The 13,453-nt window shown below is 54.7% G+C and overlaps 1 protein-coding gene and 1 long non-coding RNA gene across 2 annotated transcripts in view; one reads left to right on the top strand and one right to left on the bottom strand.

The window, feature by feature from the left end:
* IFT140 (intraflagellar transport 140) overlaps positions 1-13,453 on the top strand; it is a 59,824-nt gene that overhangs the window by 10,013 nt on the left and 36,358 nt on the right. The window contains exons 6-14 of the mRNA XM_055562808.1: positions 2,732-2,853; positions 2,956-3,098; positions 4,609-4,784; positions 5,562-5,653; positions 6,216-6,322; positions 6,872-7,017; positions 9,039-9,242; positions 9,378-9,450; positions 10,072-10,181. Coding sequence (XP_055418783.1) covers positions 2,732-2,853; positions 2,956-3,098; positions 4,609-4,784; positions 5,562-5,653; positions 6,216-6,322; positions 6,872-7,017; positions 9,039-9,242; positions 9,378-9,450; positions 10,072-10,181 — 1,173 coding nt within the window. The remainder of the gene's footprint in view (positions 1-2,731; positions 2,854-2,955; positions 3,099-4,608; positions 4,785-5,561; positions 5,654-6,215; positions 6,323-6,871; positions 7,018-9,038; positions 9,243-9,377; positions 9,451-10,071; positions 10,182-13,453) is intronic.
* On the bottom strand, positions 5,265-7,949 carry LOC129638221 (uncharacterized). Its single transcript, XR_008707744.1, has 2 exons — positions 7,865-7,949; positions 5,265-5,666 (listed from the first exon to the last, which is right to left on the bottom strand). It is a non-coding gene; the product is annotated as an uncharacterized LOC129638221 (long non-coding RNA).

The following is a 13,453-nucleotide window of genomic DNA, read 5'->3' as shown; positions in this document are numbered from 1 at the left end:
TCTGGAGTCAGAGGATTTCAGAACAAAAATACCTGGTCCTTCTCTCAGAAAATCTGCAATTGTGTCCCAATTTGATACTGGACTCCAACAGGAAGAGATGTACTAACAAATGAACGGACACACTGAGAGTAGTGACCCCTGAGATGCCAGCTCCCCAGGCTTGGCTGAGGGTCTTCTCCACTCTTCCACCAGAGGCCTGGTTTGGTCACCCTGAGACTCTCCAGACGCAGCAAGAAAGCACAGTCTGTGAGCCTCGGAGTGTCCCATGTCTCCAGGGGCAGGAGCTGAGCTGGAGGGCGGGAGCCAAGAAGGAGGTCTGAGTGCAGTGACTGGGGTGGATGGCAGCTGCTCTGCACCAGAGAGTGGCCGTCAGGAGTGGTGGGGGGCCCAGGGCATCTGCTGTGTTGTCTTCTGCTTGGTAGTCGTGTCTGCCTGGTTCCCAGAGACACGAGAGGACCTCCCGTGGCCTCCCCCCACCCGCTGTGGTGCATCTGTCCTCGTGTCCGGATGGGGGTCCGTAGGCCTCTGAGCCGAACCCACCGCTCCAGGGCCCGGGCTCCAGACGCGTCCCCGGAGCAGCTGTTGGGGCCTGGACGTGCAGAGTGTGCATGGCTGCTCAGGAGCCCAAGGGGTTGTCAGCTAGATGCTCACGTGTGCCGGTAAAACAGTCACTTACTGTGTTAAAAACTAAGTGCTGGGCAGGAATTCCCTGGCGGTCCAGTGGTCAGGGCTCAGCACTCTCCCTGCCAGGGCCTGGGTTCCATCCCTGGTCAGGAACTAGGATCCCATGACCCACGCAGCGCCACCAGAAAAGAAAAAAGTGCTGCCCGCTGCACTCACAGGGCATTTAAAAAGTAATTTCTAAACATAAAGAAACCAAGAGTACTTTTATTCTTGTCTTTATAAAGCTGGCAAAGTCAAGAAGAATCTGTTTGGCCTTCTCTGGTGGTCCAACGGCAAAGAATCCGCCTTGCGATGCAGGGGACATGGGTTCGATCCCTAGTCTGGGAAGATGTTGCACGTGTTGGGCAGTGAAGCCCGTGTGCCACGACCACTGAGCCTGTGCTCTCGAGCCCGGGAGCCGTAGCTCCTGAAGCCCCCAGGCCCTAGAGCCTGTGCTCTGCAGTAAGAGACGCTACCACAAGGAGAAGCCCACTCACTGCAACTGGAGAGTAGCCCCCGTCGCCGCAACTAGAGACAGTCTGCACTCAGCAACTAAGACCCAGCACAGCCAAAAGTGAATATTTTTTTTAAAGTAGAAGAATCAGTCTAATAATACATGATTTAGATTATATGTACACTCAGGTTACATACTATGTCCACTCTTAACATGCTTTTCTTAGAGATTCACTGTACAGGTTGCTTTGTAAGGCCCACTTGTTTGAAAATCCTCTTTTCATGTACAATTAAGTGATGTTATCCAGTTTGGGGAATATTGGAATGAAAGCGACTTGAATGAAGGGAGAGAAGATGACCTCACTGTCTGCTAAAATGCCTGCTGACCTGGAGCGGGAAACGCACCTTCAGGACAGCTTGGGCTGCAAAGCGCAGCTGCCCTGCTGTGATGGAAATGGTACCATTTCGCACAGCCAGGCTCATCCGCAGCCAGACGCCCTCGCGAACTATTGCTCCCAGGCCAAGTAGTCTCTCCCAACTTGAACTTTTCTAGCGCTTGTCTGAACCGTTAATCTGAGACTTTGATGTTGAGTGTACAGTACACCTGGCATCCAGATCTTGGTTGGTTTCTTCCAATAAAAGGAACTAGGGCTCCTTGGAGAAGCAGCTGGTCCTGGACTGGGGCAGGACCGTGAGCCCAGAGGATCTGTCAGCCAGGACGCGAGGAGGGGCTCACACACCCGTAGCGACGGCCGTGTGAAAGGGACAGTGGAGGCAGAGAGAAGAGCACCCAACGGCCGGAGCTGGAGTGTCTACAACAAGCAATACTGAGCTATAACCATGAGCAGAAACTAGACATCCGTGGGTCCAGATGATGAAAATCTACGACTTAATAAACCAGTAAATGCAGGAGAGACGGGACACATCTCCAGATGACCTAGAGGTGAGACGTCGCTCCCCTCCTGCGTGTGGGCTGCATCCAGCACATTCCTTCAAAGCTGGACAGGATGGCAGGAGGAGGGGCGCCCAGTGAGGGAGGCCACATCGGGCACGACCCCGATCGGGATGCCAACAGCAGCACTTTCCCTCCGGTGCCCTCTCCAACCCGCCACCCCGTCAACAGGAGAAAAACATCAGGCACATCCTGCCGGGGGCACATTTTGGAACCCCAGGCCGGTCCTCCTCACACCGGGCAGGCCTCTGAAGCAGGAGCCCGAGGAGGTGCGGCCACCACGTGTGTGAGGACGTGGTCCCAGAGGAGGCGCTGAGGAGACGGCGTGAAGCCCCAGCTGGAGTTATTGGCATGTCACCCGGTGATGGGAGCAACCAGGGCTGGGCTGGGGCTTCTCCCAACTGCCTTTGCCACCTTCCCTTGAATCTGAGTCTGTCCTCAAAGCAAAGGTTTGTTTTTTGAAACTGAACACGTGACGCTTGTGATCTCCAGGGACTGAAGGCAGGAGAGAGCGCAAAGAAGCTTCTGGCTCCTTGTGGAGCCCATGGATTGTTGGATTTTTCACAGCCCCTGCTGTAGTTTTGAAATTGGAAAGGGAGTGAGCCCACGCTCCGGGGCGCGGTGTCACCTCTGTGCGCTGAGGATATGACCTTGGATTTGCAGCTCGGCGTCCTGCTCCTGTGGAGGCTGGATCAGCGGGGCCGCGTGCAGGGGATGCCGCTACTGCGGCACGAGTATGGGCAGCCCCTCACCCACTGCATCTTCCTGCTGCCCCCGCCTGGCGAGTGAGTACTGCATGGGAGGTGGGGGCGGTGGGGTTCTCGTCTGAGGTCACCCCACCTGCACCCCAGGGGCCACGAGGAGCTCCCCGTCCCGTCTGCTTTCAGGGACCTGATTCAGCTGGCCAGGGCGGCAGTGAGCGGGGACGAGAAGGCCCTGGACATGTTTAACTGGAAGAAGAGCGGCTTCAGGAGCATCCTGAGGATGGGGTCTCAGCAGGGCCTCTCTTTCTTTGTCAGCCTGATGGACGGTGAGATGCGCGCTGGGGTTGGGGACACTGCAGCATCTCGGGGCGTCTGGCGGTCACCAATGAGCAGACGGAGTGTCTGTGTAAAGCCGCAGGCCGTGCACCCCTCCTGGACTGATGCCTTGGCCCTCCCATGCTGGGGTTATCCTGGGCCCAAAGGGTGGCTTCCCTTGGCCCCAATGGAGACAAACAGCTTTTATTTGTGTTGGAAAGTTTTTCAGGAAGAAGCTGTCCGGTTCGCGGGCCCAGACGAGTCACTGCCGGGGCGCCCACGTGGTCTCCATGCCCGCGTCCAGACTCAGCTCTGGGGCCGTGACTGGGGTGCTGGATGGGCTCTGCTGGCCGCGGCCCCCAATGGCAGCCCTGGGGGCCAGGCCGTGGTGTCGCCTGTAACACGGCTCCTCCTCGGTGCGCCGGGAGGCAGGAGGCAGCGGCAGGCGCAGCATGAGCGTCTCGTCCTCTCGGGACATTCATGGGTCGCATCTGCTGCGGGAAAGGGGCCCAGGAGGTGGGGCTGCGCGGGGTGATGGGGTCTGGGACACGCATGGCCAGGCAGCTTGACTGTGACGGGTGACCGCGGGCAGGGCCGGATGCTGGTCGTCTTAAAGATAGAGACACTGGCATGTCAGGGTGAGGGGCGGAGCCGCAGGAGGGCAGCTGGAGGGACCGGGGTGCTGCCCTGAGGGCAGAGGGCAACGCTGGTGCTGGGCGCTGCGGGCCAGGCTCTGTGTCGCCAGCACCACAGTCCCTGTGCCTCAGCTCCTGGGCACGGCCCTGGGGACACAGGCGTCCCCACCTCCTGTGCCCCGCGGGCAGAGCTCACGTGAAAGTGCACACCCAGCCCACCGCATGTGTCTGCGGAGCAGGTGCTTGTTTCTGGGAGTGAGATGGGGGGCCTGAGGGTGAGGGGCTCTTGAGAGCCGCAGAATGAACCCACCCCAGAGCTCACCTGAAAACAGAACCGGGAGGCAGCTAGGGGCCAAGGCGAGGGATCCAGACTGGGAGGGGCCTGGGAAGGGAAGAGGGGTCAGGCTGTGATACCCGGGACCTGGAATGGAGGACCTGGGTCAAGGCCCCAGGGAAGGTCGTGGTTCAGGCTCTGGTGGACAGACATGACCAGAGCATGAAGGCTGCGCACCAGGAGGGCGGTCACTGAGTGCTGGACGGTAGTGGAAGGGACGGCAGGGGCAGGAGTCCAGGCTGGACTAGTGCATGAGATGGCAGGTGTAGCGGTTACGGGCCAGTGTTGTGTTGTTTTTATTTTATTTTATTGCCTTGGGTCTTTAGTTGCAGCATGTGGGATCTAGTTCCCTAACTAGCTGTTGAACCCAGGGCCCCTGCTTTGGGAGCATGGAGGCTTGGCCACTGGACCTCTGGGCAAGTCTGCCAGTGGTTTTTAAAATGGCCTATTTGTAAATGATTGTGATGAAGATGCTTATGATGAAAGTGTCCGTAAGCAGGTAGAATGGCCGCGGGAGCGTCCAGCTTCCATGGACACAAGGCTCTTTCACAGGGACCGTGCACCACGTGGACGAGAAAGGCAGGACGGCCCAGGTGGCGTCCACAGACAGCTCCATCCAGACGCTGTTCTACCTGGAGCAGAGAGGGGCGCTGGTGGCGGTGACGGACAGCCTGCTGCTCTGCCTGTTCACAGTGACGCCCGAGGGCGCGGCCGAGGAGGTGATGAAGGTGCGTGGGGCCACAACAGGGCCGCCCTCTGGCCTGCCTCACCCTCGCTGCGTCTTGGTTGAGGAGTCCATGTTGCGGGTCACCAGAGCTTTGGTGCCTTATTTGTCGTGGACTGTCGCAGTCACAGGCTGGGGAGATGTCAGGGGAAGGGGCCGCCCGAGCCTCGGGAGGCAGGGGCATGTGGTGGGGATGCCTGGCCACGTGCAGACCTTGGGGGTTGTCACCAGTGTTCCCACCACGGCTGGTCCACACGTGTGACGGTCGCAGCTCTGGACTTCCCACCATCCCTGTGGGTGCCTCACCCCTGACCTGGGGGCTTGCTCGCAGGACGCCCGGAGCCTGGGGTGTGGTCAGGCAGCACGCACCGCTCCCTGAGGACCGCTTGCTGCCCTTCTGCGGTCTCTCGGTTCCACCCGCAGATTCCAGGTTCTCAGGGACCCTGAACCTCCCTGGAGGTGGTCTGGTAGACGCAGAAAGTCAGTGTGTTCGGGGCCCTCGTGCACCTTTGTCTGCACAGCAGCTGAAATGTGGTCACTGAGTCCATGGACCTGGGTTCAAATCCCCCCTTGGCCCCTCATTGGCTCTGTGCGTGGGTGTGAGGGCACCTCCCCCATGAGGGGCTCCATTAACTGGTCTGGCCTGAAAAGCTGGGGCCGCCCGCACTTCCTTTGCGTGGGCACTCTCCACGGAGTCGCTGCCAACAGAGTCCAGCCCCTCACCAGCGACACAGCCTCCACACAGGCGGCACCCTCCTCTCAGGTGGCTGTTGTCATGCAGGTGAAGCTGAGCGGGAAGACGGGCCACCGGGCAGACATCGCGCTGATCGACGGCAGCCTGCTCGTGACCGCCATCGGGGAGGCGGCGCTCAGGTGAGAGCCGGCCCTGCGGGGTTGGAGGGAGAAGTCTGTTCCCAGCACTCTCATGAGTCACGCTCCGTACTGGGGCCTAACGTGCACAGAGGCCAGCACACAAATGATGGCCGATTGTCACCACTGGACGTGTCTGTAACTGGCCCCAAGGTGGACGAGCAGGACAGGCAGAGCCCCAGCGCCTGCCCCACGGAGTCCTGCCGTCCCCTGCCTTTCTGACCCTGCCCCCTGTGTACGTGGAAACCCATGTCATGGCCTCTTGGGCCATTGCTTCGAGTCCACGTGACGTAGGGGTCTCCTGGGCTCAGGTGCATGGAGCTCCTGTGCTCTCCTCCTGACCTGGTGTCCCACAGGGGCCCTCTGCATTGGCAGCATCTCCCTCTGGTCATGAGCAAGGCCTAACGGACATCATGATGATGAGAAACTTTTTTTTTGCAGAGTCCGAGAGGCTGTGTCTTTTTCCTGATATTTAATGTTTAATCTGCAAGTTGAACAAGACCCTCGGAGCTGAGGGAAACACACTAACACAGGCCCCTCACGGGCTTTCCTGCTTGCCTTGTAGATTCTGGGATTTAGAACGAGGGGAGAACTACGTCCTGAGTCCAGAGGAGAAGTTTGGTTTTGAAAAAGGAGAGAATATAAATTGCGTTTCTTACTGTAAAGTTAAAGGTGAGACTTTTGGCGTCAGGGGCTGTTCTCGGAACCAGCCACTTGAGGATGGTCAGCCCAGAGCAAGAGAGAGGCGGGCGCTGTGTTTGTCCCGTATGCTGGCCCAGGAGATGGTTAGGAATGTGACCATCCAGCTGCAGGAATGGGTGTCTGTTCTTCCTGAACCCTCGGTAGAGAGTCAGCGTGAGGAACATTATATGTGTGTGTATATTAATATATATGTGCATGGATGGGTGTATGTGTACACACACGTGTGCACCCATGCGCGCACACACAGTGGAATAGGAGATGCGTGGGAGCAGCACCTCTGTGCCCAGCGAGTGCCAAGTCCTGTGTGGCTCCTCACACACGCACACACACACACGCCTCACACATGTGTACACATACTATCGCTATGGCAGTGAGCTCCTACAAAGGGGATCAGCTGGGTAAGTGGCTGCAGAGTTACTGGGTGGGCCGATAGGTCTGAGAGGGTGGTCAGAGGAGGGCGCCTGCTGCCATTTTATCCCTTTCCCGCTCAGCTAAGGTGAGCTCTCTTTTTACCTGTAGGTCTCCTGGCAGCAGGTACCGACAAGGGGCGAGTAGCCATGTGGAGAAAAGCGCCGGGCCTCCCGAACGGCCGCGGGGCGGAAGGCAAAGACAAGTGGACCCTTCAGACCCCCACTGAGCTGGAAGGAAACATCACGCAGATAAAGGTACAGCCGGTGGGGTGCTGGGGGGGGGGCCCTCACTTTTTGCACAGGTGGAGGCAGTAATTGGCTCTGAGCCTATTTTTGTCAGTTGTTCAACTTAAGATTAAAAAATAGCAACAATAAAATATTTATAAAGGCCTGTTGGGTCAGAAGTCATATAAGCGGTTGTGGGTCTGTGGTAGTCTATATTTATCTATTTTACTGATTTACCTGTCCTTTTGTCTCTATCATTATCTGTTTTGTTTTCTCACTTATGTTTTTTTGGCCATGCCCCTCGGCTTGTGAGATCTTATCTCTCCGACCAGGGGCTGAAGCCTGGCCCTGGCAGTGAGAGTGCCGAGTCCTCACGGCTGGGCCGCGGGGAGCGCCTGCCCCAGCGCCTCCTGATGCTCCAGACCTCCGCTGCTCTCCGGGCACTGCTGTCTTGCCCATGCTCTGTTTTAGATAGAGCTGCTTGTGTTGGGAGCTTGCCGCTCCAGAGCCTGCCTGTGGGGACAGCGGCTTTGGGCACCAGAGCCTCTGGTCTGGGACTGCCTCCCCATGAGAAGCAAGCTGGGGCGAAGGCCTGGTCTGTGTGGTCAGGCTCTAGCCCCAAGGCAGAGCCTCCCCCGACACCCACCTGGAACTGGCCTGTGTGCGTAGCTGAGCAGTGAGAGATGCTGGCGGCCGTCCCCCCCTGGGCCTTTTGGCCAAACCTGCCCGCCAGGCTCACCTGCCACAGACTCTGCTCTTTTCTCTAGAGAAGTAGAGAATCTCTTCTCTCAGTAGATTTTCTTCAGTCCTTCTTTCTCCATTTAACTCTGTGCCCGATTCCGAGAGAAATGGGCAGTTGTGTTCTCACAGTTCTCACCAGTTATGTCTGCTGTGTCCTCGGGGCTCCTCGCCTGCCATCCTGGGCCTGGCCTCTCAGCTCTGCCCTGTGTGATCCGGGCCTGCAGCACACAGCATCTTAGCTCCCCGACTAGGGGAGGGCAGTGTCCTGCCCACTGGACCCCCAGGGAACTCCCTGAACTTTTTAAGATGAAGTTTAAATAATCTAATCAAGAAATGAAACTTATATGGTAAATAGTTTAGGGATATCTTAGAGCAATTTTGGAGGAGGAAATGGCAATGCACCCCAGTATTCTTGGCTGGAAAATCCCATGGACGGAGGAGCCTGGTAGGCTACAGCCCATGGGGTCACAAAGAGTCGGACATGACTGAGCGACTTCACTTTCACTTTAGAGCAATTCTAGGAATTTCTTTTAGATCCTCCACTATTAGCCACTTAGTCGTATCTGACTCTCTGCAACCCATGGACTGTAGCCCACCAGGCTCCTCTGTCCATGGGGGTTCTCCAGGCAAGAACACTGGAGTGGCTTGCCATTTCCTACTCCAGGGGATCTTCCCAACCCAGGGATTGAACCTGTGTCTCCTGCATCTCCTGCTTTGGCAGGCAGATTCTTTACCACTGAGCTACCTGGGAAGCCAGGTAGTTCACTGATAGGGTGTAAACTCTCTTTCCGTTTATAAAACGCAGATGCCCCTAAGTTTGCATCGGTAAACTAAGCTCTAGAAGATGCTCAGCCAGTCAGAACAGACACAAACTAGAACCAGCACATAAGTTTACACGCTGGATCTCAACTCTGGGCATTGAGATCCAGTATTTTTAAGCTCTTCTACAAATTACACATTTTACACTTATAAATTTTTAAAGTCATGTTTTTAAACAAGAGGGCGTCCCTGATAGCTCAGTTGGTAAAGAACCCGCCTGCAATGCAGGAGACCCTGTTTCGAGTCCTGGGTTGGGAATATCTGCTGGAGAAGGGAAAGGCTACCCGCTCCAGTATTCTGGCCTAGAGAATGCCATGGGGTCGCAAACAGTCGTACACAACTGAACAACTTTCACTTTCACTTCACTTTAAATAATGAGAAGAAGCAGTGCTTGGAGGCTGTTTATGAATCTTCATACCTGTGACGTTGCCCTGACTGCACGTCTCCTTTCTCTTCCCACCTCGGTGGTGTCTCTCCTTGTGGAAACCAAGTGGGGCTCCAGGAAGAGCCTCCTGGCCGTGAACAGCATCAGCTCCGTGCTTATCCTCCACGAGCAGGCCATGTCATCCCACTTCCACCAGCAGGTGGCCGCCGTGCAGGTCTCCCCGAGCCTCCTCAGCGTGTCCTTCCTGTCCACGGGGGTGACCCACAGCCTGCGCACAGACATGCACGTCAGCGGAGTGTTTGCCACCAAGGTCACTGCCAGGGTGATCTGTGGGCGGGGGGCAGGGTCACTGATGTAGACAGAAGCCCTGGCCAGTTGTTAGGGTCACTGGGGACAGTGAGGCCTGGATGACTGGTTGCTTTTTCCCTTTTGTGGCTCTTCATAGGATGCTGTTGCCGTCTGGAATGGAAAACAGGTGGTAATCTTTGAGCCATCTGGAGCCACGTTACGCAGTGCAGGTGGGAGTCTTTTCAGCCCCCGGAGGGTCTTGCGTCTGATGCAGGTGGGGGTGCTAGTTTCTGAGGGGCCACCAGGAGACCCCACACCCGTTCTCGTGCCGGGGCTAGAGCTCGTGGCCTCCAGAGTCCCATGTATGATGAGCTGCAGCTTGGACAGTGGTGCTGCCACAGAGGCTGTGCTGTGGGAAGCACCAGCTGCTCGCCGGAGGGAGGAGGCGAGGCCGTCAGTGAGTGGTGAGGGTGGGTGCCTGGCACTGGGTGCCCCATCAGGCCGTCACTGGCAGCCATGGCCCTGGGCAATCCCTGTATCTTGGAGCCTCACTTACCAAGACGAAGAAAACACACCTTTCAAAAGGCTGTTGTGGGGCCAAGGAACAGTAGGGAACACACGTGAGAACATTCTTGATGATGTTCTCACAGCTCTGCCCTTTCTCCCCATCTTTATAGCCTGAGGCTCTTCTTTATCACCTTAGTTGTAGAAGATGTTTTCTGCTAGATTCCAGTCTTTCTTATCAATCACTCTATAAAGAATGTTAGTTTTAGTGTGAGAATGCTTCCGAAACTCTAAGGAGCTCTGACAAGACTAGCTGCTGGTGTCATGACCTCTGTCTGTCATTTCAGGGTCCTTCCTGTGTGAGTCTCCAGTGTTAGCCATGCATGAAGAAAACGTTTATACGGTGGAGCCAAACAGAGTCCAAGTTCGAACCTGGCAGGTAAATGGCTGCTCTACGGTGAGTGGCCTGTGACGTTAAAGACGACTAGAGCAGAGTTTAAAACGCCACCTCTAAATCAAGCCAGAGCCTGCTTATTGACTTCACCCAGCCTTATCAGATCCCCTCACTGGGTGTCTGGTTGTAAAAATGGATTCTCACATAGCTGTTCCATCGACAGCTCTTGTGACTTCAGAAATCAGGAGGTAAGGCAGTGGCCCTTTGCAGTGAAAAGGACTACCTGGCTGGTTCTAGAGTGCATGGGATTATGAAATGGGAGGAAGGTGTGCTGTTTAATGTGCACCTAGAGGACTGAGGGGCCGTCAGATTTGGCCACAGCTTTGGACCTTTTCCTGCATGTGTCTGAGGGTGGGAGCCACGCGTACCTCCAGGACCACAGCCTCTAGCATGCCATTTTGTCCTCTGCAGGGGGTGCAGTAGGGGAGCCCCTGCCTGCCCGCATCCTGTGCACGCTTGCTTTATCCCTGGGGCTGACACGGAGTATTAGTTTCCTGACTGGCCATAACCAATGACCACAAACTGAATGGCTTAAAACAATAGATATTTATTTTCCTCAGCACCGTTCAGGAGGCTAGAAGTTCAAAATCTAGGTGTGGGCAAGGCTGCTCCTTCTGAGGCTCTGGGGGAGAGTTTGTCCCATGCCTCCTCCAGCTGCTGGCATTGCCAGCATTCCTTGCGTTCCGTAGCCTGTAGCCAGGTTTCTGCCTCCATCTTTACATGGCCTTCTCCCTGTGTCTGAGAAGGACCCTTGTCCCTGGATTTAGGGCCCACCCTAATCTAGAGTTGTCTCTATTTGAGGGCCTTAGTTATATCTTCAAAGACCCTTCTTCCAAATAAGGTCATGTTTACATCCAAGTGGGTGTATCTTTGAGGGGAGACCATCCACCGCGCACGTTCAGCAGCGTTCTGCATCACAGTTGAGGACGCTTGCTGTGCTGCTGGTTTAGCTCTCGGTGTGTGACCACTGTGTCCAGCTCTGAGTTCTTTCCTAAGGTCTGTCCTGTGCTTATACCTCAGGCTTATACCTCCCCTACTCCATTCAGTAACTCCTGAAGGAGCTTCCCTGCAGTTCTAGTCTCTAGCAGGAGGGTCAGACAGTAAGGAGCACAGTCAAGTATGGAGGGGGTTGGAGAGTATTGCAGGGGGAGACGTTGGAATAGAGGCCTGACAGGTGGGGAAGGTGGCCGCAGTCCCATGAGCCTCCTGGGGGAACTGCAGGAAGGGATCTGGGCCTCGAGAGATGCCTGGCCAGGTTCAGGTCAGAGGGGAGGTGGGGAGGTGGGGAGGCTGGAGGGATGGGGCTGGCAGACCGCTGATAGTGGTGAAGGGGCATCAGGTGTGGACATAAAGCTGAGGTAGGGAGGAGCCCTGCCAACAACAGATGAGGGAGCAGCTGGGTTATTAGAGGGATGAACTCCAGAGCTGGAAGGTGGAGGCATGCAGGAGAGAAGGAAAGGCCTGCTGAGAAGGGGTGAAAGGCATGCTGGCAGAAAACGAAAGGCACACTGGGAAAAGGGCGAAATGTTGCTGGTAGGGGCGAAAGGCATGCTAGGAAGGTGAGTGAGAGGCATACTGGGAGAGAACAAAAGGCATATTGGGAAAGGAGTGAAAGACATACAGGAAGAGAATGAGAAGTCCACTGGGAAGGCAACAAAAGGCATACTGGAAAAGGAGTGAAAAGCATGCTGGGAAAGGGGCGTAAGGCATACTGGGAGAGAATGAAAGGCATGCCAGGAGAGAACCAAAGGCATATTATGAAAGGCCTATGAGGAAAGAATAAAAGGCCTGCTGGGAAAGCAGCAAAAGTCATACTGGGAGAAAACAGGAAGGCCTTCAGGGAAGGGGTGAAAAGCTTACTGGGAAAAGGGCGAAAGGTTGCCGGTAGGGGTGAAATGCATGCTGGGAAGGGACAAAAGGCATGCTGGGAAAAGAGAACAGCATGCTGGGAAGGGGTGAAAGTCAATCTGGAAATCATGGTGGTAACTTAGGAGCATCCGACCATAGACAGAGTTTAACCTTTTAAAATTTTTATCAAAAGGAATATATGTCAGGGACTTCCCTGTTGGTCCAGTGGTTAAAACTTGGCCTTCCAATGCAGGGGGTATGTATTTGAACCCTGGTCAAGGAGCTAAGCTCCCACTTGCCTCATGGCCAAAAAAAAAAAAAAATATGAAACAGAAGCAATATTGTAATAAATTCAATAAAGACTCTCTGAGTCTCTGTTCCTGGTATGCGGAGCCCACTAAGTTCTGTGGGAAACCCTACCCCTGGCCACTATGCTCCCAGCCCAGTGCCAAGCCAAGCAGACACTCATTGGGCATTGGTTGAATGTGAAACCATTTACCTCAGACTAGGACTTGAACCCACGTGCTGGGACTCAAACTGGCCAAAATCCACAGTCTTCCCACTGAGGTCACAGACCTAGTTTCAGGATCTGATAAAGCTCAGGTTCATGATATCTCATTGCAGAAAGAATTCAGTGAGAGACAAAGTAATAGGTAAGAAGTGGGTTTATTCAGAGAGAAACACACTCCACAAGCAGTATGGGCCATCATGGAGGGCAAGTGCAGAGGCCTTGAAATATGGTGTGGTTAGCTTTTATGGGCTGGGTAATTCATAAGCTGTACAATGTCATGAACCTAATTCCATAGTTCATCAGGCACTCTATCTATCAGATCTAGGCTCTTAAATCTATTTCTCACTTCCACTGTATAATCATAAGGGATTTGATTTAGGTCATACCTGAATGGTCTAGTGGTTTTCCCTACTTTTTTCAATTTAAGTCTGAATTTGGTAATAAGGAGTTCATGATCCGAGCCACAGTCAGCTCCTGGTCTTGTTTTTGTTGACTGTATAGAGCTTCTCCATCTTTGGCTGCAAAGAATATAATCAATCTAATTTCGGTGTTGACCATCTGGTGATGTCCATGTGTAGAGTCTTCTCTTGTGTTGTTGGAAGAGGGTGTTTGCTATGACCAGTGCATTTTCTTGGCAGAACTCTATTAGTCTTTGCCCTGCTTCATTCCAAGGCCTGTATTCCAAGGCCAAATTTGCCTCTTACTCCAGGTGTTTCTTGACTTCCTACTTTTGCATTCCAGTCCCCTATAATGTAAAGGACATCTTTTTTGGGGTGCTACTTCTAAAAGGTCTTGTAGGTCTTCATAGAACCGTTCAACTTCAGCTTCTTCAGCGTTACTGGTTGGGGCATAGACTTGGATTACTGTGATATTGAATGGTTTGCCTTGGAAACGAACAGAGATCATACCATACCCA

The sequence above is a fragment of the Bubalus kerabau genome, chromosome 23, assembly GCF_029407905.1.
Source record: "Bubalus kerabau isolate K-KA32 ecotype Philippines breed swamp buffalo chromosome 23, PCC_UOA_SB_1v2, whole genome shotgun sequence".
Classification (NCBI taxonomy): domain Eukaryota; kingdom Metazoa; phylum Chordata; class Mammalia; order Artiodactyla; family Bovidae; genus Bubalus; species Bubalus kerabau.
The sequence above is the reverse complement of the archived record's forward strand: the minus strand, read 5'-3'. Positions and strand labels throughout refer to the sequence as shown.